The sequence below is a fragment of the Cololabis saira genome, chromosome 3 (assembly GCF_033807715.1).
Source record: "Cololabis saira isolate AMF1-May2022 chromosome 3, fColSai1.1, whole genome shotgun sequence".
Taxonomy (NCBI): Eukaryota; Metazoa; Chordata; class Actinopteri; order Beloniformes; family Belonidae; genus Cololabis; species Cololabis saira.
Window position 1 is genome coordinate 21,218,503 of NC_084589.1, and position 20,851 is coordinate 21,239,353.

The window sequence follows — 20,851 nt, forward strand, 5'->3', positions numbered from 1 at the left end:
AAATGTCAAGCTAAAACATGGTATGAATTTCTACATTTTCTGACCTTTCTGAAGCTGAAATACCAACTTACCAACTTCTCTACTGTTGTTGCACATAATATATTGAGACCTTATAATTAAAATAAAACAAACCCACCCACAATACAAGCAACACAAATTTCACAGTTTAAGTAATCTAATAAAACAGTAATAGTCTATTTCAATTGTTTCAACTATAAGCAGCTGGTAGGGGTTTTGCCTAATCTTGTCTTGTTTAATCATTAAAGAGGAGTATGTTGAGGAATCCCTGTGGCAAAAAACTAACAACAAGCTCATGTTAAAATGTCTGTAGTCTGTATTTCTTGCGATGAGTGAGATTATTCAGGGAGGCAGTACAATGCTTCCTACAGTTTCCGCTGGGCTGAGGATTGATGTGGATAATCATGCCGCTTGCATAGACTAATCATATTCTCTTCCTTTCTCCTGAGGGAGAAAAGAAGAGAATATAAACATATCAGTGGCAGCATTAGTTTTGCAGCCCATGCACTTCCCTCCCCTTTTCAACACATGTCTAACATTTGTCAAAATTTTGCTCATCATATTAGCTCTTCAATAGCAAAGAGCACCTGCCTCACACTAAAAGCATGATTGTTTTTAGCCATCCTGCTTTGTGGAATAGATGGTTCTCTGCAGTAACCCTACATGTCATTATCTTCTGCAGCACAACCAGGTATTGGTCGGTGCTCTACAAAGAACTCATGAAAAATGTAACTAAGTGACCTGCTGTGTGGGTGAGCTTTCCTACTCAGCTGTTGCTGTCCAGGGTAAGCATCGTGAGTCAAGGCTTCAAGGTTAGACGTGAATATAAATACAAGGCTAGATAACTATAGAGAAAATAATTCATCACATCTGGAGGCGTTGAGGGTTGAATCCAATGAAAATCTGTGACCTCTACCCAATGTCACTTCCTCTTCTTGATTTGCATGTATGAGTACTCCCCATGACGATGCCCACTCGTCATCATGAGTTTCAATGGCTCCTTTATTTAGGCTGAGCTCATTATCCCTAGATTTGCAAAAAACCTAAATATTGCAAAGGAATCCTATAACGGAATCACGTTTTATTCACAAAAGCTGCCCAATATTGCAAAAACCTTTTTATGCTTTCATAAGGGGGTTTATCAAATGTGTTTTAAAATCCAGTTTATTGCAAGAGAGTAATGGAAACACTTTTATTTGTATTTGAATGTCTCTGGCAGCACTGCATGTGAGGTAGTTGGTCAATCTAAAGTAATTACAATCTAGTTTCTAGTTTCTAGTTTCTAGTTTCTAGTTATTTTTTGGCCTCATTAATCCAATATATCTTCTGTTGAAATGTTAAAATTATTTGGCCAAAACTAAAGACGTTTTCATCCATCGTCTTGAAGTCGAGACTTTCTTTCTTATTTTTTTGTTGTTTTGAAGAGAAGACTAGCAGGACGAGATAGGACACTTATTTTCAGTAAAAGAAAAACATTGTTCAATGGAAACAATGCAGCTGTACATTTTGTTGCAAATTCACAGTTTTGCTTTTGTTTTACAAAAAGTGAATGGAAATCCTCCTACAGACTGGCTGCAGGGCAAATCTGTTAGCAGGAGGCCATCACCTATTGGCACTTGTTCGTTAATGTGAGAACAACTCAAAGATGCTCACCAATGAGCCATTTCAGCTGCTAATGGATGCGTTAACATGTCAACTATCTGGGCGGGAGGTGGGCGAGGGCTTAAATTGCAATTCACTGCGTCTACTCCAGGGGCTGAAACACGAACTTCCTTGTGATATGCTTCCCCTATGTGGCCAGGATTGCATAGAAGACTTTATAACTCATACAAGTCTTTAAAATATATCCCAAATTTAGTAATTATACCAACCGCTGTTAATTATTGTAACCACCAGAACTTGAATATAGAATAAAAAGGGGAATTGTAGTTAAGCTATTACTTGTTCTGAATAGGTATCATTTCACAGTGTGGCTGTGATGGTTGTGTACATGCAATGCTGCCTCTAATTTAATCTTTTTCTTATCTTTTGCCTTCAGGGAAGAAAATTAGGGAACTTTTTTGGTATTTTCCCTCACAACCATATTAGATGAACATTGCAGTTCCAAAGAAAATGTCTATGGATAGGTACGGTGCTAACGTGGGAAAAAAGATCCCTTCAATAAAGATTAACGTGTACATTTAGTTTAGCTATCTGGGGGCTTCTGTTCACCATGCTGGGCTCATTATTCTGACTGTCTCTGCTTTGGACAGAGCTGATGAGGAGTTCTGGTGGAGTTTTATAAAGGTCAGTTTGCAGAGTGTAAAAAGATAACTGAAACAGCCACTGGAGAACCGTGTGAGTGTGAAACCTCTTAGGAATATTCAAAGACGTGTTAATAAGTCCAACACACCTGATCACATGCAGGTGCAGGTTTTCTGATCTTCACTGCAATGAACTACTGACAAGAGACTCACCTGCTCTGCAATTAAACTCAACTATTGGTGTATTTAAGGATGATACAATGTCAAGTATTTTTGAATTTAATTAAATTTGAATTCGGATGCGTTTTTGCCACAAACAGTACTGGACATAAAATTAATGGTTCTTAGAGATGAAATGCTCAGAAAAACTTAAAAACTGAAGTTATATTCCAGAGGATTTAGCAAGTGAGACATAGAAATATGCGTTATTCTCTTAACCATGATGATCTGATTACACTGCAAATATGGAAGTCAAAAATGAAAAAAATATCTTCATTGTATTTGTTCATATTGCTGCAAATGATTACAACAATAACTTTTCTGGTTAGCTCAATAATTCACAGGTACTGATTATAAAACCCACACAATTGACAGATGCTGCATAAGCCATCAAAACCATGTTAAATATTTAATCAGCACTAGAACTGGCAGGTAATTACATCAGTCCAGTGGTTTAGTGAGGTAATTTCAAAAGCTTTTCATGGCTGATGAGCACAGCAAGCTTTCTAATGTAGCTCCCCCAACACGAGCCACCGGCCATGAAAAGCATGTAGGTGTTGTAAACAGGCAGCAATAAGAGAATCTCTCAAGTCAGACATGTCTAATTGGGCCATTAAGCTACAACAGTGAGGGATGTTCGCAATGGTTATTTGTTTGGTGAGTTGCTGCGTAACAGGTAGGAGAGGCTGCTCTTTTAGGGAGAGAGATATTAAATGGATGTGATGGAGCATTATTACATGCTAGGGCTATTGTAGTAATGGAAAGCCACTCAAGACAAACAGGGTAAACATTCAGCCGACTGAAACTGTGAATCAATAGCTGATGACTTCCATAAAGACAATTGTGTGCTATTACAAGCTTTCTAAAACTCCACAGTCATATATGAGGTTTATAGCTAAAGACGTAATTTCTTAATGTTTCCAGAACAGAAATCTGAGGAGGGGATGAAGCCAGGTCCACATAATTACACTTATATTGTCATAATGTAGGGTTTCTGATTCTGAAAGGTATTCCTTGTGTTTGTAGTTGTTTTTTGGCCTCTTTTGCTGTCCAGATTGTCAACAGCTGTGTCTTGTCGCTATTAAAATGTCTGTGAGCATGAAAAATAGCAGATTCTGTATTCTGGATGGTTTACCACTTCCAAGTAAATTTCCAGTGTGCACCTGACTGCTGTTTGGGTGCATTGCTTGGAGCAGTTTCCACTTGTGCTGTGCCTTGCCTCCACTTGCCCTCCCGCAGTCCATAATATGGATCATGGGCCCTGCTGGTCAACACAAAGAAGTAGCTTCTTAATGGCTGGACCAGCTTGATGCTAATGTTACGAATGGCAACCCGTTGCTGCCATGCAGAAATTGTTTGTGTGAACTATGGATGTTCATGAAATAGCTTAACAGAGTTTTTTCTCAATGTACTTTAGAATGAATGGAGAGATCTTTGTTTGTGTCCAAACCAGATATTTATTAGCACTATTTTGTTTGGATATATAAAATTGAATAAAATAAACTTAATTGCCCATCCTCTTGGGATACATGGAATCTGTATTCGGTGCCTAATACACATTTTTAGTTTTTTAATGAATATAACTCCATGATGAGATGAGAGCTCAGGATGTTGCAATGTTTTTCCTTAGAGCTGAAAGCTGCAGGTGCCTGTGCAACATATACTCAACAGCCATTGGTTTATCTGCGTTTGAGGGGCCTGGTCTCACTTATAGGCCATAGTGGGTATATGCTCTTGTGACCTCACTCCTAGAATTGCTTTTGTCACATCCTTTTCTTGCTAGATCATTGTAATTTAATTGTTATGCCTCTAGTCTTCCTTTCTGTGCCCCTTGTCTGTCTCCTCTTGGGATGTTTTTATTTTCCTGTCAGTTTGTGTTTGGTTCAAGGTTTTTGGAATCACTGTCGTGGCAGCACTTTTGGATTATAATAATAATAATGATGCTCCCGGCCGATCCGTACTGTTTCCATCCAACTTGTGTCCTGTCAGGTTTTTGATTAACGCTTGGGTTTTTTGTGAACCTGCTCGGCAGCCCTTTTGGTTTTATTTTGGCATAATAAATCACTGTTTTCTGGAACGCCTGCCTCCTCGTCTCCTACATCTTGGTCCTATCCACCACATTCGTGACAGAACGGACCAGCCGGCAGCGAGGGAAAGACAAGACCAGATATACACAGAGGGGTTGACGAGACACAGGTGCAGACAATCAGGGCAGATGGGAACCAGGGAAGTCCAGACAGAACTGAAACACAATTTCAGTCAAATTTCATCAAATTAAGACACAAGACATTTTAATCAGATGTCATGTTTAATGAGAAAATATTAAATCAACTTATTAGATATGCTATATGGTTGGAATACTTTTTTTATTGAAATTAATAAACAAATAAAATAGGGAAAAAGGTATATTATACTTGCTTAAAATATGTTTAGATATTTATGTGGATATGTATGTAGTATATATTATATGTTGAGAGGGATAGTTATAATTATGTAATATATTTTATATATCTATTTGGTATGTAGCATATATATATTTATAGGGATATTTATGTAGTTTATATAGTGTATATTTATATAGATTTATATATTTGTATTTTCTACATATTGATATAATATTTATGTAATATTTATATTTTCTATATACTTATATGGATAATTATGTAGTAATAGGCATGTTAACGTAGTATTTATATAGACTATATTTATATGGATATTGTGTAGATATAATATTAAAAATAACGTAAATTCATAGAGTTATAAAGGGGTAGGAACTAGGAAAAAGTGTATACTTCTTCCTCCTTCTTTTTTCGAACATATGTGAATATGAAGATATTACTGTTTATTTTTTATTTTTATTTTTTTATATACATGTTCGAAATAAAAATTCATTCATTCATTCATTCATTCATTCATTCATTCATTCATTCATTCATCCATTCATTCATTCATTCATTCATTCATTCATTCATTCATTCATTCATTCATTCATTCATTCATTCATTAATGAAGACAAAAACTCAAATGGAAAAAACAAATGTTCAGCACTATAAATTGGTATTTTATTTTCACACACCTTGCTCTGTGCGCCAGTGCGCTTTGCCAAAGGAGCGCGCACAGACGCGCGGGCTCACAGAGAAAAGCCCACAGAAAGAGAGGAGGAGCTCAGACATCCTCAGAGCCCGGTGCCTCAAACACATGTAGGGCTCTTGCGCTACTGAACATCTGCACCAGAAATCTCCGACTTGCTCCAAAAATCCTGCCCCGAACCATTAGAATGGAGTTCACCAGTCTCCCTCCCGACGACTTGGAGCAGCGCTTCTCGGTGTCTGGAGCTCCCTTCAACGCTACGGGCTCCGGGGGTCTGGGCTCCGGGGGTCTGGGCTCCGGGGGGCTGCTCTCTGCGGCCCCAGGAGGCAACGGGACCGGCGGGGACAGAGGCAGGACCGGGGTCGTCCTGGCCGTCTGCATCACGGCGCTCTACTCCCTCATCTGCGTGCTGGGACTGCTGGGAAACGTGCTGGTGATGTACGGGGTGGTCAGGTAAGAAACAAAACCCACCAATTATTGGGAGGGGAAAAGAGACACTAAGTTTGACTTTTATACATCACTGAGCCTTAGAATAACGCCCTTGTTAGAATATTGAACAGTTAACGACAGTAATGCATTTTAAGCATGCAGCAAAATAATAAATCTTCACATGTGATGGCATGTTGTCCTTGCCCCCACTCTGCAGTACAACCGCCCACATATGTGCTCCTACACACACACACACTTTCTCACACACCTCCCACATATAGGGAGGTGAGAAGAAGGACCAAAGCTTTCTGATGAAACACTCACAGGTTGTAATGTCTGGATGGGAACAAACTATCAACTCCCTACATATTAGCCTATACTATTCCAATATCATTATCAGCAGTAGTACAAATAATTCAATGTAAACGAGTGCAGCCTAAATGTCTTAAATGAGAAAGTGGCCTAAATGATGAAGCAATGATGTAATGGTTTGGAAGAGATGTGTCAAAGATTAGGCTTTGATCTTCAAATTCAGAGTAATTTCAAAAATCCAGTATGAAATAGCATTTATTACAGTTAGTTCCTGACAAATCGGTTATATTCAGAGTGAAATCCTACACAATGTGTGTAATGAAAGAATTTATGGGGGTAGGTGACATGTAAAACGACCCCTTTAGAGGTGGAAACAATGGAACCAGCCACTGTCAACATTCTGCTGTTGAGCTGGCGTCCAGACAAAACATACCCATTACAGAAAAAAAAAAAAAACGAATCCAAAAGGGAGTTTTAGAGACTTGTTGCAGAAATCGAAAATGATTATATCCATCTATAGAACTTCTTTCTAGCTTCAACATTTTCACTGACCATCGTGACTAAAGCACAAAGCCTGTGGTGTAGGAGCAGGCTGACCTTGGAGCGCATTCAATCTCTTTTAACATGCTTTTAACATCATTATGAGTCAGAATCTGTTACACACGCTCTCTTTTCTTTTACCCAAACAGATATACCAAGATGAAGACGGCTACCAACATCTACATCTTTAACCTGGCTCTGGCTGACGCTCTGGCCACCAGCACCCTCCCTTTCCAGAGCGCTAAGTACCTGATGGGGACGTGGCCCTTTGGCCAGCTTCTATGTAAAGTGGTTATTGCCATCGATTACTACAACATGTTCACGAGCATCTTTACGCTCACCATGATGAGCGTTGACCGCTACATTGCAGTGTGTCATCCAGTAAAGGCGCTGGACTTCCGCACGGCCGGCAAAGCAAAGATCATCAATGTTTGCATCTGGATCCTCTCCTCTGCTGTCGGAGTGCCCGTGATGATTGCAGCCGTAACCAAGGAGACAGATACAGGTGGGTGAGTTTAAGCGTTTCAGAAAAATGCAATCACTGTCATTTATTATTTTAAGTAGCAATTATGACAGCAGGCAGCACACTCAAGCTCATATTAATTTAGGGCCAGGCCCCGAACTAAATCTTGTATTGCTTTAAATCCTCAGGCAGCACTGCGTGTACACTCAGGTTTCCAAACCCAGCGTGGTACTGGGACACCTTGACAAAAATCTGCGTGTTCATCTTTGCCTTCGTGGTGCCCGTCCTCGTCATCACCATCTGCTACGGTCTGATGATTCTGCGGCTGAAGAGCGTCCGTCTCCTGTCGGGTTCTAAGGAGAAGGACAAAAACCTGCGGCGCATCACACGCATGGTCCTGGTGGTCGTAGCTGCTTTCATCTTCTGCTGGACCCCCATTCACATCTTTATTATCGTTAAGACCGCAGTGAAAATTGACAACAGGAACCTCGTGGTGATCGCCTGCTGGCACCTGTGCATCGCTCTAGGCTACATCAACAGCAGTTTGAACCCTGTGCTGTATGCCTTTTTAGATGAAAACTTCAAGAGGTGCTTCAGGGATTTCTGCCTGCCCTATCGCAACAACTCGGAGCAGAGCAGCTTCTCCAGAGTGCGCAATAGTGCGAGGGAACCAGCTTCTGTTTGCGCACCTGCAGTGCCACACAGAGCCACGGCCTGACTGACCACGAACCACTCAGAGGGGAGAGTCCAGATGGAGCTCAAGACGCCGCTGACACAGTCCTCCACCACAGGAGTCCCCCGATGGCTTACACTGCCCTCCAATCAAGCCATGGATTGGATATGAATTATTAAACACATAGTCAGCGGACTCAAGAATACTTCCGAGTGTTCTGGCTGCACCTCAGCACAATTTAAGGATATTTTTTTCAGCTTTTACATTTGTAGTTTTTCGCATCCATATTAGTTGAACATTTGGATTTTCTAATGATGAAGTTGTCAGTAATAACTTGATGTCAAGTGGGCAGAAGATGTCACTAACGTGTCTTTTTATGGCCAAGCGCTGATCATTAGTCTCGTACATGTTGAAGACCGGAATGACTCAGAAAATCCTGTGACAGGATTTTCACTCACTCATCTGGCCAAAGAGCAGAAGGCAAGATACTGAAAATACTGTTTGTGGCTCAGTAATTGTGCAGTTTTAAGACTGAATTGCCCATATTGTGACTCTGTTTATGTGCGTGCTTGTTCATAAAGTAACTTTCCAGTCAATCCATCAGTGGATTAAAGACCGCCTCTCCTGAGCTGTGAACCATAAAAGTGAGATAACTGCTTTTATGGAACACAAAACTGATACATTGCCACGTTTAAACGTTGCATCAAAGTGGTTTGCCAACAGCTCATTACACTTCAACATTTCCAAGCTGTGGCTGTGCTGTGGGCTGTGTTTCTGACAATCTAACAAGTTTAATTCAATTAATTCACTCTTGTGAGTGAATGTCTTTTGTATGGAGGCACCGGAGCGCCAAAAATCTCTAAACAAATAAGAAGACAAATGTTGAAAATATACAAAAGTTGCACTAAATGACTATCATGGTTAAAATAATTCAAAATAATGACATCATTATGCTGAAATATAAGTTTCTCTCTCTTTTTTAGCACACAAATCACAAATATAAAGTTGAGAGACCGTCTGTAACCATAATTGTACAAAACTCTACAAAATAGAAGGTTGCACACAATAATACTGAGATAACTCTTATTTCTAATTATTATTGAAATCAAATGTGGTTTTCTGTATCCATGTTTTATCATGCTTTTTAATATTATATATTTATATTACCACATTTCAATTTTAATTTTACTTTTATTTATTTTTTTGTGGAACAAAACTATCCAAAATGTAGGTCCCCTGCAGACGTCTGCACATTTAATTATGTGATATGTATTTATGTATGTATGTGTATATATATATATATATATATATATATATATATATATATATATATATATATATATATATATAGCAGTTTTAAATCTGAACTTGAGCTCGGTCAAAAGTGTAGAAAAAATTGACTATGCTATGTACATCTAGACTCATAGTAATTACTATTTATTTATTTTTGCTATGTGACTAGCAGTAAGATTAACTATACATGCAGATGTTAAAAGAAGACATTTTTTTTACTCACTGGATGTCTTCAGCTTCATGCTTGTTCTTGTTATTGCAAGAGAGGACTGTGGACAAATACCACTGAAGGATTAAAAACAAACTCAAAGTAGGTCATATTTTCTGAAGGAGATACCTGTGGAAGTCACTTCACTTTACAGATGAATACTGCCGTCACGAGTTAGCAGTGGTGACCTTTTCAGCTGTGCTCCATAGTTCCAGATCCCACACAGACTGCTGTGTTTTTTAGAATCGACATGTTCAGAAGAATAAGGGGAATGTGGGGTTTTGCTCCTTGAATTTACGATCAATCCAAAGTGATGGTGACAAGTACGGGGGCGTTTCAGCAGTGGGAGAACATTTACTGATTTGAGAGATTATCAGAAATTCGGACTCTCATTTTACCCCTGCATCAAAGTTATTTGGCTGACGTGGTGTATATACTGTAATAAATATTATTCTGATGCTCTTGTACCGTAATGACATATTTAATGGTTACCTGTATTGATCATCTTCTTTGTTCGTGCCAATGAAGCTCCTTTACCAATGGGCTGAGTACAATGAAGTGTAAAATACATCACAACAACATTCCTGCCTTTTCTCTTCAATTTTTAAAGCCATTGTTGTTAGAAGAACATTTATAAACATCTTGCTTCGTTGTTGACCGCAAGTTTAAATGAATAAATCAACCATTATGCCTTATTCAGCTTTTTGTTTAGCTCTTTTTAGTAGAAAATGAATGTTTTGGAGATAGGAAAAACTGTTTTGGTCTGAAAGTAATAATTTTGCAACAAATGACCATTGTACAAGTGTAATAACTGCATTTGTCTCTTGAAAACTACAATAAAACTAGTTTGTGCTGCATGCTTTTATATTTAAATGTTATTTGTTGATGAGCAATATCATGCATGATCTTAAACTCTTATTCATTTTTTCATCATGGTTGATGGGTAAATATTCAAGTGGCACTTAATTTAATTTCTTGGACACTACATTGAAGGACTCTATGTGCTGAATGACTAATAGAGTAGAACCTGGAGAGTAATGCTTGGCTCAGTACTCTCAATCTAGTGAATTTACACTTGTATTACTCAGATGACTGGAACAAGAGATACTCAGTCTAAACATAGAGATTCAATATTAATTAAATTTTTCAAGAAGGATAAATGTATTATTGTTTAGCAGAGGTTATATCCCCATAGGCCGTACCCCTGGTGGCTACTCACGGGTCTAGGTTTGTTTGAGAGCAGAGTCTGGCACTCAAGGCTGTGGAGCTCAGTCTGTGAGTGAGTTTCAAGGGAGAAATAATGGCAAATGCTGAGCTGAATTCAATAAACAACATACTGATATAGGAGCTGTTGTTAAGGTGTGTGAACACAGAGTGACGTGGTGAAGATGATATCCTCTGTGAATCTGTTGGCCCTGAATGCACCACTGAGGATAAAGGCAGGGCAAGTAGTGCTCAGAAAAGACTGGAACCATCTCAGGACTGAACCTTTAATACCAACAAACTGCTGAAGACACGATAGCAAAATGTTTGATCTGGCTAATTGAAATTAAGGATTACTCATTTGCTAAAAGTAATAAAGGCAAACGAGAACAAAGGGAGTCTGGTCAAAGCATTAAGAACGCCACAATATTGCAGCCATTTAAACAACAAATGCCTCGGTGCAGCTTACTGTGGACACAGTGCCATCTTATAAATCTGGATTTCAGATAACCCGTCGTAGTGGATGGCATTACACAACCTGTCAGTGGTAATTCAATGCCACATGACCCCTAAATATGCTAAAAAGAAAACAAAAAATTAAAAAATGAAGGGAATCATGATGTGGAGAGTTTTGATACTGGCCTGCAGCGTTGTGTGACAGATGCTTGCAATGGAGAGATCAGGCCGTCTCACTGTGTCTGAAATGTTGGCAAAATGCCTGCAGAACAAAAAGCTGTGAAACAGTTTTTTTGTTGCAGAAGAGCTGAGACTGGGGTCAAATATGGGTGCCATCTGCTGGCATTTTACAACAGACTGTAGGAAAATAACTGATTTGTAAGGGGTGAGAACTGAACCTTGTATTTCACTTCATGAAACAGCAAGACCTTTTCAGGATTACATTCCCTCTGGATTATTAAAAAAGGGATTTAAGAAAACTAACTGTTAATGTAAAATCTTTCAAGTATAAAGAATTGATTGACACTGACATTTGAATAATTAAATTGCATGGATAAAACAAATGTAAAATAAATAAATATTAAACTAAGAACAATAAACCTGATGGAGTAAAAGACTAAACTAACAACGTAAATGAAAAGTAAAACAATTTGCTCAACTGGGACTAAATGCCAATGGAAAGAGATGTTGTGCCTTTTAAAAATACATCTCAAAGGAGGAATATACAGTATATAAATATATATACACACACGAGGACACGGCTGAGGAGTGATGGCCTAAATGAACAGAGAAGCTTTATCTGTCAGGGACGACTGGAACAATCTCAAGACTGAACCGAACCTTAATACCAACAAACTGCTCAAGACATGCTAGCAAAATGTTTTGATCAGGCCTGTCAAATGCAGCTGATAAGTCTAATAGCAGCAGGACAACGGAGTTCACTGAGTCCACACTTTTAAGCAGGTAATTTAAAACTCTTAATAGGGTTATTTCTGTGCAAAACCAGATTGGAACTTCTCAGACAGACCATTCAGGTCAAGATATGAAAGTGGTTCATTAAAAACTATCTGCTTTAAAGGCTTAGATAGAAAAGGGAGTGTGGAAATAGGCCTGGAGATAGAGATGACAGACAAATGTATGCTTTTATTTTCAATGAGGAGCTGGATCATAGCATGTTTGAAAGCAGCTGGAACACCACCAGGCAACAGTGAAGAATTTCTCAAATCCACAACATGGCACATGGTATTAAAAACATCATTAAAAAAGACATGGTGGGATGCTGTTTCAGGGACAGATGGGTGCATGTGCTGGACAATTTTGTACAAAAAGGAACAAGACACTGGTTCAAAACTCTAAATGGTAACAGACCATTTGATCACCGAAATCAGAAAAGAAAATTTGACAAGAGCAGGTAAAGACACAACGCCATATGAATAGCTGAGATTTATGAGAGAATAATGTGTCTTAAAAAGAAGTTTAGGTTTATGCCTATTATCTGACACAACGTTAGCTAAAACCTGCATTTTTTAAGCTTTCACTGCCCTCTAGTACTCTAAAAAGCTGGGTTTTTTTTTTTATTTCTTAGGGAACCAGCAGATGGTCCTCAATCCATTTTCTTTCAGCACACCTGTAAGCATGTCTGAGAGCCCAAGTGTCATCACTCAGCCAGGGTTTAGACTGTAACTTTAGACTGTTTAACTCTGCAGGGGGCCACTACGCCCAACACTTCAGTGCAAGTAGAATTAAAAAGATACTTGAGATCTCTCTCATCAACAGCTGATATCACCACCTGCGCAAGGGACTGCTGTGGAAAAGCAATTCAAATGCCACTTAAAACATCGCTGAGCAAAACAGAAGCTTTAACATCTCTAGACTCTGAAGCATCTGGAGCCACCACACAATGAAGCTACAAAGGCTTTTTTGTTTTGAAGGCAACATTTGTCGTATGCTTTGGACCAAAAATGAAATGGACCACCCAAACTGTTATCAACAAAAAGTCCCAAATACAGTGTAGGCAGTAGCTACTCGAGTTGTACAAAAACATCAGGGTGATGGTGGATTTTATCATATGGGGACAGATCATTTGTGCTGATTACAAATAATATAATATATTACAAATAATAGCACTGACCAAAACACCTGCAGAAATACTGCAGGAATGACATAGCAGCAGTTAAATGCAGCCTTCTGTAAGCTTTAAATATCCACTGGGCTTACATCAAATACATCAAAACACAACAATAAAAAACAGTTTTCTGAACTTATCAATATGCCTCTGTCCTTCACAGGATAAGTAAAATGGATCACTGCAAAAACTCAAAATCTTAACAAGAATATTTGTCTTATTTCTAGTTAAAATGTCTCATTTTAGTAAATAAATCTCATTACACTTAAAACAAGACTCATCACTGATAACTTATTTGACAATTTCCACCTGTTTCAAGTAGATTCTCACTTGAAATAAGTAGAAAAATCTGCCAGTGGAACAAGATTTTTTTGCTTGTAATAAGAAGATAAATCCCACTGGCAGATTTTCCTACTTATTTCAATTGAAAATGTACTTGAAACAGGTGAGAATTGTCAAATAAGTTATTTTTCTGGTGATGATCATGACTAAATGTTGAAATAGCAGTAAAACCACATTCATTGATGAAATGACATAAGGGATGGAAAGGGCGGATGGCAGTTTGACAGGGGGGATGATTTTGACCGTTTTTATTTCAGGAGGGGATGCCATCCCCCCTCACCCCCCCTCAACTCCAGTACTGAGTGTGGGGTATTTGGGTACATTTAGTGGACTGGACTACATAGATTCCTAATCTGTACTCAATAAAGTAGAAAGAGGAGGAGAATTTTGAAACTAAAAGCTGGACCAACATGACCTCATTCACTTGGACACCTTAAAGGCATGGTAAGCAATTTCTGGATGATGTCACATCTGTCCATATTTGAACAAAGCATCAACAAAATATGGAGAACCATTTCCTTCTTCCGTCTACCTCCAATTCTCCCAGAAAACCCACCATGAACTTTGGCAATCCTCTCCCCCCACTTCATGTGCATGACCATGAACCCTCCCCCTGTCAGTGATTGGCTGGAGCCATGTTTGTTATGGTTTTGGGAGCAGGCTGTCACAACTGTTTTAGTTCATTTTACAAACTGGGGCGTAGTGAAACAAAAAAGTTCTGGATTAGTAATTCCATGGAATCACTTACCCTACCTTTAAGATGTGTTTGCAGCAAGAATGAGACAAACTGACAACAGTCATTTGATATCTTCTGTGACAGAACACCTTTAACATTACAAACTACAACTTTTGTTTGGAATATATTGCAGTTTTAAAATGTAAAAATGGATTTATATTAACATATTAAGTTGATGAGAAAGAAATTGGGAATATTTTGGGTTTGTGGCTCAAGAAAAGGCCCTCAGTCTGTTACAAATGGTTTATTCTCTGAATCCAATGTCAAGTACAGGAATCCTCACTAATTACTTATGTGAGTCCCTGGAGTACCAACAGCTTATCAGTAAGAGAGACTTTTACTGATAATAACTCACTTTTCTTACACACTTTATGTAAATTAAGCTACTGTATTTAGTTTCATACATTGACTATTGCAATGCAAAAGATTACTATTGCAACAACACATCATCAGTAGGGTAAACCTAACCTGTCTCACTAACAGTGAAATGTTTTAGTTTGATATAGTAATGATGTATCATGTATGTTAATGAATACATGTAGTTTTCTTTCTGCCAAACATCAATCAATATAATGCAAAGTGAATTTCAACCTACACAGTATGATGGTAAAACGAATATAAACCAAAAGAACATGGTCTGAATGTTTTCTCCCACAAATAGACACATTATCTGTAATTTCACAGCAGTAATAACAGGAAATTACCACTAAGGTTCATTTGAAGTGGTTTAGGGAATAACATGATGTGTTATGGGTACATTTCGTTTTTTTTAAACAGGTTTACTGCACTCCTCTTAAATACCCCACAGATGAGTTGCAAAAACTTTCCAAGCTGATTTAGAAAAATAATAATTTGTACTAAAGCTCCATGCTCTTCCATATTAAACAGACTTCCACCACAGATAATAAAAAGAAAAACAAACTCCAAATAAAAAACAAACAAAAAAAAACAGTGTGACTCAAGAGCAGACATGTTTAATGTGGTAAATGATGCAGAATTTGTCCGGTTGCAGATTCTTAATAACATGAAGCTGCCACTCAGAGCTGTACCCTGCAGCCTGTAAAGAATCCCTTCCGCATGAGCAGTGTAAACCACACACAAAATAGTTTGTACATTGTGAAGTGGATCAGCCGGCTGATTTATGTGGCTCTCTCTTTCACTGGAGCGAATGTGAGGCGTTGCAGGTGCTGGAAACTTGTTCCTCTCCTGTGTAATTAGTCAAACAAGAAGATCAGAGCTCTACACATGAAGACAAATGTTGTTTTTCCTCTATGACAGAAAGGATTAATCGCAGGATATAATTGCCGTATATCCGCAGAAATGTCTCTCTTTGTGCCGGGAACTAATGACAAAGCTTTCAAGCATTGTAAAAGCTGAAAGCGCCAGTATGAGGGAAGCTGAGAAAAGCATCCATCCGTGACGCCAGTTAACCCTTCAGTTTCTGTCAGTCACATTTTTGCTCAAGTGTGTCTGCAAGGAGAAAATCTGATTTTGTGAGAATTCAGATGTTTAGTTTTGACAGATGTGAGGATAGAAAATACATTTATAACATCAATATTTGAACGACTTTGAGGTTGTAACAGCAGGTTAATGAAATTAAGAACTTCATCAGAAGAATATTCACGGACTGACCCATCAAAAAGTGTGTTGAAGAGTTGAGTTGTGTTAAAAGACAGTTTTGTTGATTCATACAAATAACCTTAGTATTGGATAGAGTCATCCATGTCATTTATTTTTTTTAATCTCCAGGGGCCTCATCTACAAAGATTTTAATTTGAACATCACAACCATGTCCAGTTGTCTCCACAGAGAGAACTGGACATTTGTTTCGCCAGAGGATTCAACTTCTTTTTGGCTCCGGAGTCATTTAACTACATTTTTTAAAAAGAAACTCCCAGCAGGTTATGTACATTTTGGTTGGTTCACTGTCTCACTGAATATATTTCCTCTGCAGGTTTCTCCCAGGTTTTTTAAATACAAGAAATCCAGATCTCATTCAGTGATTATGGGCTTGTTATCTAACCAGTACCCCAATGTAACATCCCTTTATTTATACATTCCTTTCCAAGGCCTTTTCTATGTTTATAGTCTATACTTGGCTTTTTCCTTTATCACTCCCACACCAAGCAATAACAAAACACCGACAGGATCAAAAGCACCGACGCTCCAGCGGACAGATGACCAGTGTCTCCTCAACCTCAGATACCCCAGATGTTCTTTAGATATGCAGGAAACACTGCTGACCGTATCGGTATTTTCAAATCAAATCAGTTTTGATTTTCAGTTTAAAAGACCCAAATACATACGGCCATTAATTTTTATTAAAAATATCTATTAGGTTAAATTCTGAAGTGAAATTAAATTAGGAAATCCATGGCAAATGTGAAATGCTTATAATATAAGCTGTTATAAGCCATAACAGAAATGCACCACGTCCTCATTTGAAACCAGAAAAATGCACCCTAAACTTTAGTTACCGGTATTTGGTCCACTGAACACCATTAACCCTCACGCTTTCCCCCCCTCCACTTTATCGTAAAGTTTGGTATAGCGGTCATCCCTCACATTTCAGATCAAAATTTCACACCTGCTCTATTTTGGATTTTGCTTTTACATGCAGGTAGGTGCGACTATCCTGAAATAAAGAAAAGTAGTTCTTAGTGTCTTACAGTAGTTTGATTACTTCTAAATTGTTTTATCAATACACTCAGATGTCGAGAACCAAAAAAAAAAAAAATCCAGGGTTTAAAGCAATATGCTTTGCTTTCCCAACCACGGCTAAAAGTTAAAAACACATTACAAGCAGCAAAACCACTATATGATACTAGAAACTACTAGTTATAGATATTAGCTGGGATTTTTTTTGTGATAACCATTTTGAAAATATCCGCAATATAATTGCTTGAAGCAAGAATGGTTTTAAACAGGAAAAAAAAGAGAAAACACCTTTATTTTTCAGACAGGAAAGGCAACAAATTGCAGAATACAGTATGATGATCTAATGCCAAAGATTTTAATTAGTCAGTAATTTTGTGCACTGGGTAAAATTAAAAGTGGGCAAACCTGTAAAACTCAGCTAACAAATATCCTGTCTGAACCAAATTCACTCTAATCACTGCTTTAAAGAAAACATTTAAAAGGACTAGTGTCCAGGTCAATTACTAAGCAGTGTGCACTTTTATATATGACTCTTTTATGGAACATACACTCTCACATTCAGACGAATTCAAAATACTATCATACACTCAAATGACTTGATGAAACAATTTCAAAGAAACATCAAAAAGTAGAATTAAAAAAATAGTCTCATTTGTCAATCTACCAAAAACATTGTCCCCCCCAAAGTTAAGAACAGACGTTCCCATAAAAGAGGCCGCACCTCATCTTAGTCATGCACCCCGAACCTTTCACACTCCCTCGGATCAGAGATGGAAGTCACAGAGATTAACCCCCATCCACATCTGAGCACCCTGAACAAGATCTGATCTTGACAAAGATCAAAACACTCCCGATCATCCTGTCAGAAGAGGATATCAGCTCTCCTGCGTGTCTCTGACCAGTAAGACTGTGTGCTGCCCTCCACTGGAGGCCATCAGTACTTCTCGGTTCTCCAGCTGCTTGCCAGTCACCTTTACAGGACTCCACTCATCATCTTCTTCTCCTGTGCCGAGCTGCAAGTTAGTTCCCATGCCCCAGGCATACACAGATCCTGGAGGGAGAGGAAAACAGCACAAACAATAAAAAGTATGAAGTCAAAAACAGTTAAGTGAGCAACATTCTGACAGCAAACATTTGAGAGGAGAAAGACTTGTGTTCTGTCTTAGATGATTAACATCCCAAATTATCCATCGGTCAACATGTCTCAAAGTGCAATTTAAGGAGCAACTCTGATCCGTCTGTGGTTAATTATTACAATTAGCAGGCATTACAGAGCAGATATTTACATCAATCTGTAGCTTATGATGAATTGATGTTTACAGGTTAAATCTCATTTCAACAGAAGACTAAGGCAAGGCAAGTTTATTTGTATAGCACAATTCAACACAAGATAATTCAAAGTGCTTTACATCAACATTAAAAGCAGCAGGACACAAACAGTAAATAACAAATAAAAAGATTAGAATGCTAAATGTATGGCGGTGACATCACAAACAGTATCTTGAAGATACGAGGACTTTTGGAATATCACTCCCTACGAATATGTAAAACAAGAAACCAGTTCAGAATCTGGTAATGAAAGCCTCAGCTGTATTTGCTCCGTTTCCTACCTTCTTTTGTAACCGCATAGCTGACAGAAGCTCCACACGTGACTGCTTTTGCGGGTTCCATCCCCATCACAGGCACAGGTTCACTCTTCTCCTCAGCCCCTTGGCCGAGACCAAGACGACCATACTCTGCTCTGCCCAAGCTGTACACCTGCCCTAACGATGACAGGGGGAAAGAACTGTTAGGTTGCACGTCTTTTACATGGATGGGGTTTTTTTTTTTTTTTTTAACACTCTCCACTGGATGAGATGTGATCTGCTTACCTTCAGCATCGAGGCAGAGAGTGTGATGCTGTCCTCCAGAAAAGTCCACCCAGTTGGTGGTAGAGTTCTTAAAGCATGTCAGTTTTACAGGGACAAAACACATCTTAGTGCTTTTTGTGCCTGAAAAGATGATTTGGGGAAAGAAAAAATATAACGCAAGACTACACACAACATGTTTGATTTAATTTCCTCAGAAAAGTGTTGATGATGCAGCTGAACACAGTAATATCACAGTGCAGTTTACATTATCTATACTCATTGTAGGGCTGGGCGATATATCGAGATTTTAATATATATCGATATATTTTCAAACGCGATATGGTACGAGACAATATCGTTTATATCGATTTAAAAAAAATTATAATTTTTTTAAATGATTTTGATATGGCTTATTTTGTGACAAATTGACTTGAATGTTTTATTTGAGATTTGCACAAATGTTTTGTTATTTGCACAACTGTCAACCTCAGTGGAAAAGTCTGCCTGTTACTGTCTACATTGTACTAATTGCACAGTGTATTTTAATTGAATTGTTACGCAGGAAAGGGATATTTGTTTTATTTTATTCAAGAAGCATTTTTATTCTATATATGCAGGCAGTTTATTTTTTATTTCATTTGTTTTATACATTTTGATATTGTGCAGACCTCTGTTAATAAAGGAACCTGTGTGACATTTGGCACGAGGCTTTGTATTAAAACTGACTGTTTTTTAAGGGTTTGCCCCAGAAAAAATTAAGCTAACAGAGATGCTATGCTATAATGCTTTGGGGGAAACCCCAATTATGGCACAGAAAAAATATTGATATATATATATATATATATATATATATCTCGAGTATCGCCATTCAGCTAGAATAATCAAGATATGACTTTTGGTCCATATCGCCCAGCCCTAACTCATTGTAATTACAGACTGATAAGCCACACTCACCCAGCTGGTGATAGTTTGAGAGACCAAATCCGTATACATATCCTTCCCTCGACACGGCAAAAGTCAAGTAAGCCCCACAAAACACATCATTGAAGTGAACTTTCCCCTTGAACTTTACCATCTGTGGTACCAGAAGTCGCTCTGCAATCAAAAGACAATCAAAGAGTTAGTACAATATAGGAAGGAGAACTCTTAATGCAATAAGAGATAAGATGATTTCTTCCAACAAAAGGGAAAATGCGTTACCTACCAAGACCTTTCCTGCCTCCTCTATTTGAAAAATGCTCCGGCACCCTTCCCAGCTGTCCCTGCTCAGCACAGCCTGATGTGTAAAGATCCCCATCCCGTGTCAATATTACCAGGTGATCGTTACCTGTTGAACCATCCATGAATATTAAAAACAGAAATACAGGAGATAAAAAAATAAATCAATTCATAGTGTGACCAAAAAGAAATGTGAGGAAATGAGGAAAAACTGGAGCGTACCTGAGACGATTTTCACAACAGGGTCTGTAATGGGGATCTTAGTTGGAAGGGGACACGTTTTCATGGGCTCAAGAAGACCAATAACACCATTGTTGTCCTGGAGGGAGAAAAAAATAAATAAGTCCAGCACATAGGAAGTTAGCAGATTTACAGAAAATGACTGCAGCACATGGTAACCGATTTGATTAATGCAGGAGCAGATATGGATGAACAAGCAGCTTATGAAACGAAATGAAGCACAGACATTTTAAGAGTGGAGGATAGCTCCTAGCAATACAAACTAAATTAGAAGACTTCCATTATTTTTGTTGTATTGAAAAGACGTATGGCCAGCAGGAGATACTGGATTTATTTTAATTTGACTTTGTCATTGGAAAAAGAAATTAAAAAGTTAAGCTATCTCGAGGTATCTGGCTAATTTCTGAATCTTGGAGGATTTATATGGAAGTGAGATTAATTGGTTAGTGAGGTATAATTTAATTAAAGTAAGACTTCTCAGTGTCGTTATAGGGGCTGCATCGTCATGGTAACTCCTGCTCCAGGGAAGTTTAAG

The 20,851-nt window shown here is 38.3% G+C and overlaps 2 protein-coding genes across 2 annotated transcripts in view; one reads left to right on the forward strand and one right to left on the reverse strand.

Moving 5' to 3' along the window:
- The first annotated feature begins 5,757 nt into the window (after window positions 1-5,757).
- On the forward strand, window positions 5,758-9,203 carry oprd1b (opioid receptor, delta 1b). The gene is made up of 3 exons (XM_061718298.1): window positions 5,758-6,023; window positions 7,001-7,356; window positions 7,503-9,203. Exons 1-3 carry the CDS (start codon window positions 5,758-5,760, stop codon window positions 8,030-8,032), a joined length of 1,152 nt encoding a protein of 383 aa, XP_061574282.1. The 3' UTR covers window positions 8,033-9,203.
- An 8,076-nt stretch (window positions 9,204-17,279) lies between these two features.
- Window positions 17,280-20,851, reverse strand: part of rcc1 (regulator of chromosome condensation 1) — a 7,854-nt gene continuing 4,282 nt past the window's right edge. The window contains exons 5-10 of the mRNA XM_061718299.1: window positions 20,299-20,395; window positions 20,063-20,185; window positions 19,813-19,953; window positions 18,880-18,999; window positions 18,619-18,771; window positions 17,280-18,059 (exon numbers count right to left, since the gene is read on the reverse strand). Coding sequence (XP_061574283.1) covers window positions 17,884-18,059; window positions 18,619-18,771; window positions 18,880-18,999; window positions 19,813-19,953; window positions 20,063-20,185; window positions 20,299-20,395 — 810 coding nt within the window. The 3' untranslated portion in view covers window positions 17,280-17,883. The remainder of the gene's footprint in view (window positions 18,060-18,618; window positions 18,772-18,879; window positions 19,000-19,812; window positions 19,954-20,062; window positions 20,186-20,298; window positions 20,396-20,851) is intronic.

What these genes read in the sequence shown, in the direction of transcription:
- oprd1b (XM_061718298.1), top strand. Translation starts at nt 5,758, where the DNA reads ATGGAGTTCACCAGTCTCCCTCCCGACGACTTGGAGCAGCGCTTCTCG. An exon ending in GTGATGTACGGGGTGGTCAG is followed by an intron (nt 6,024 to 7,000) that starts GTAAGAAACAAA and finishes TTACCCAAACAG; the next exon opens with ATATACCAAGATGAAGACGG. An exon ending in AACCAAGGAGACAGATACAG is followed by an intron (nt 7,357 to 7,502) that starts GTGGGTGAGTTT and finishes TTAAATCCTCAG; the next exon opens with GCAGCACTGCGTGTACACTC.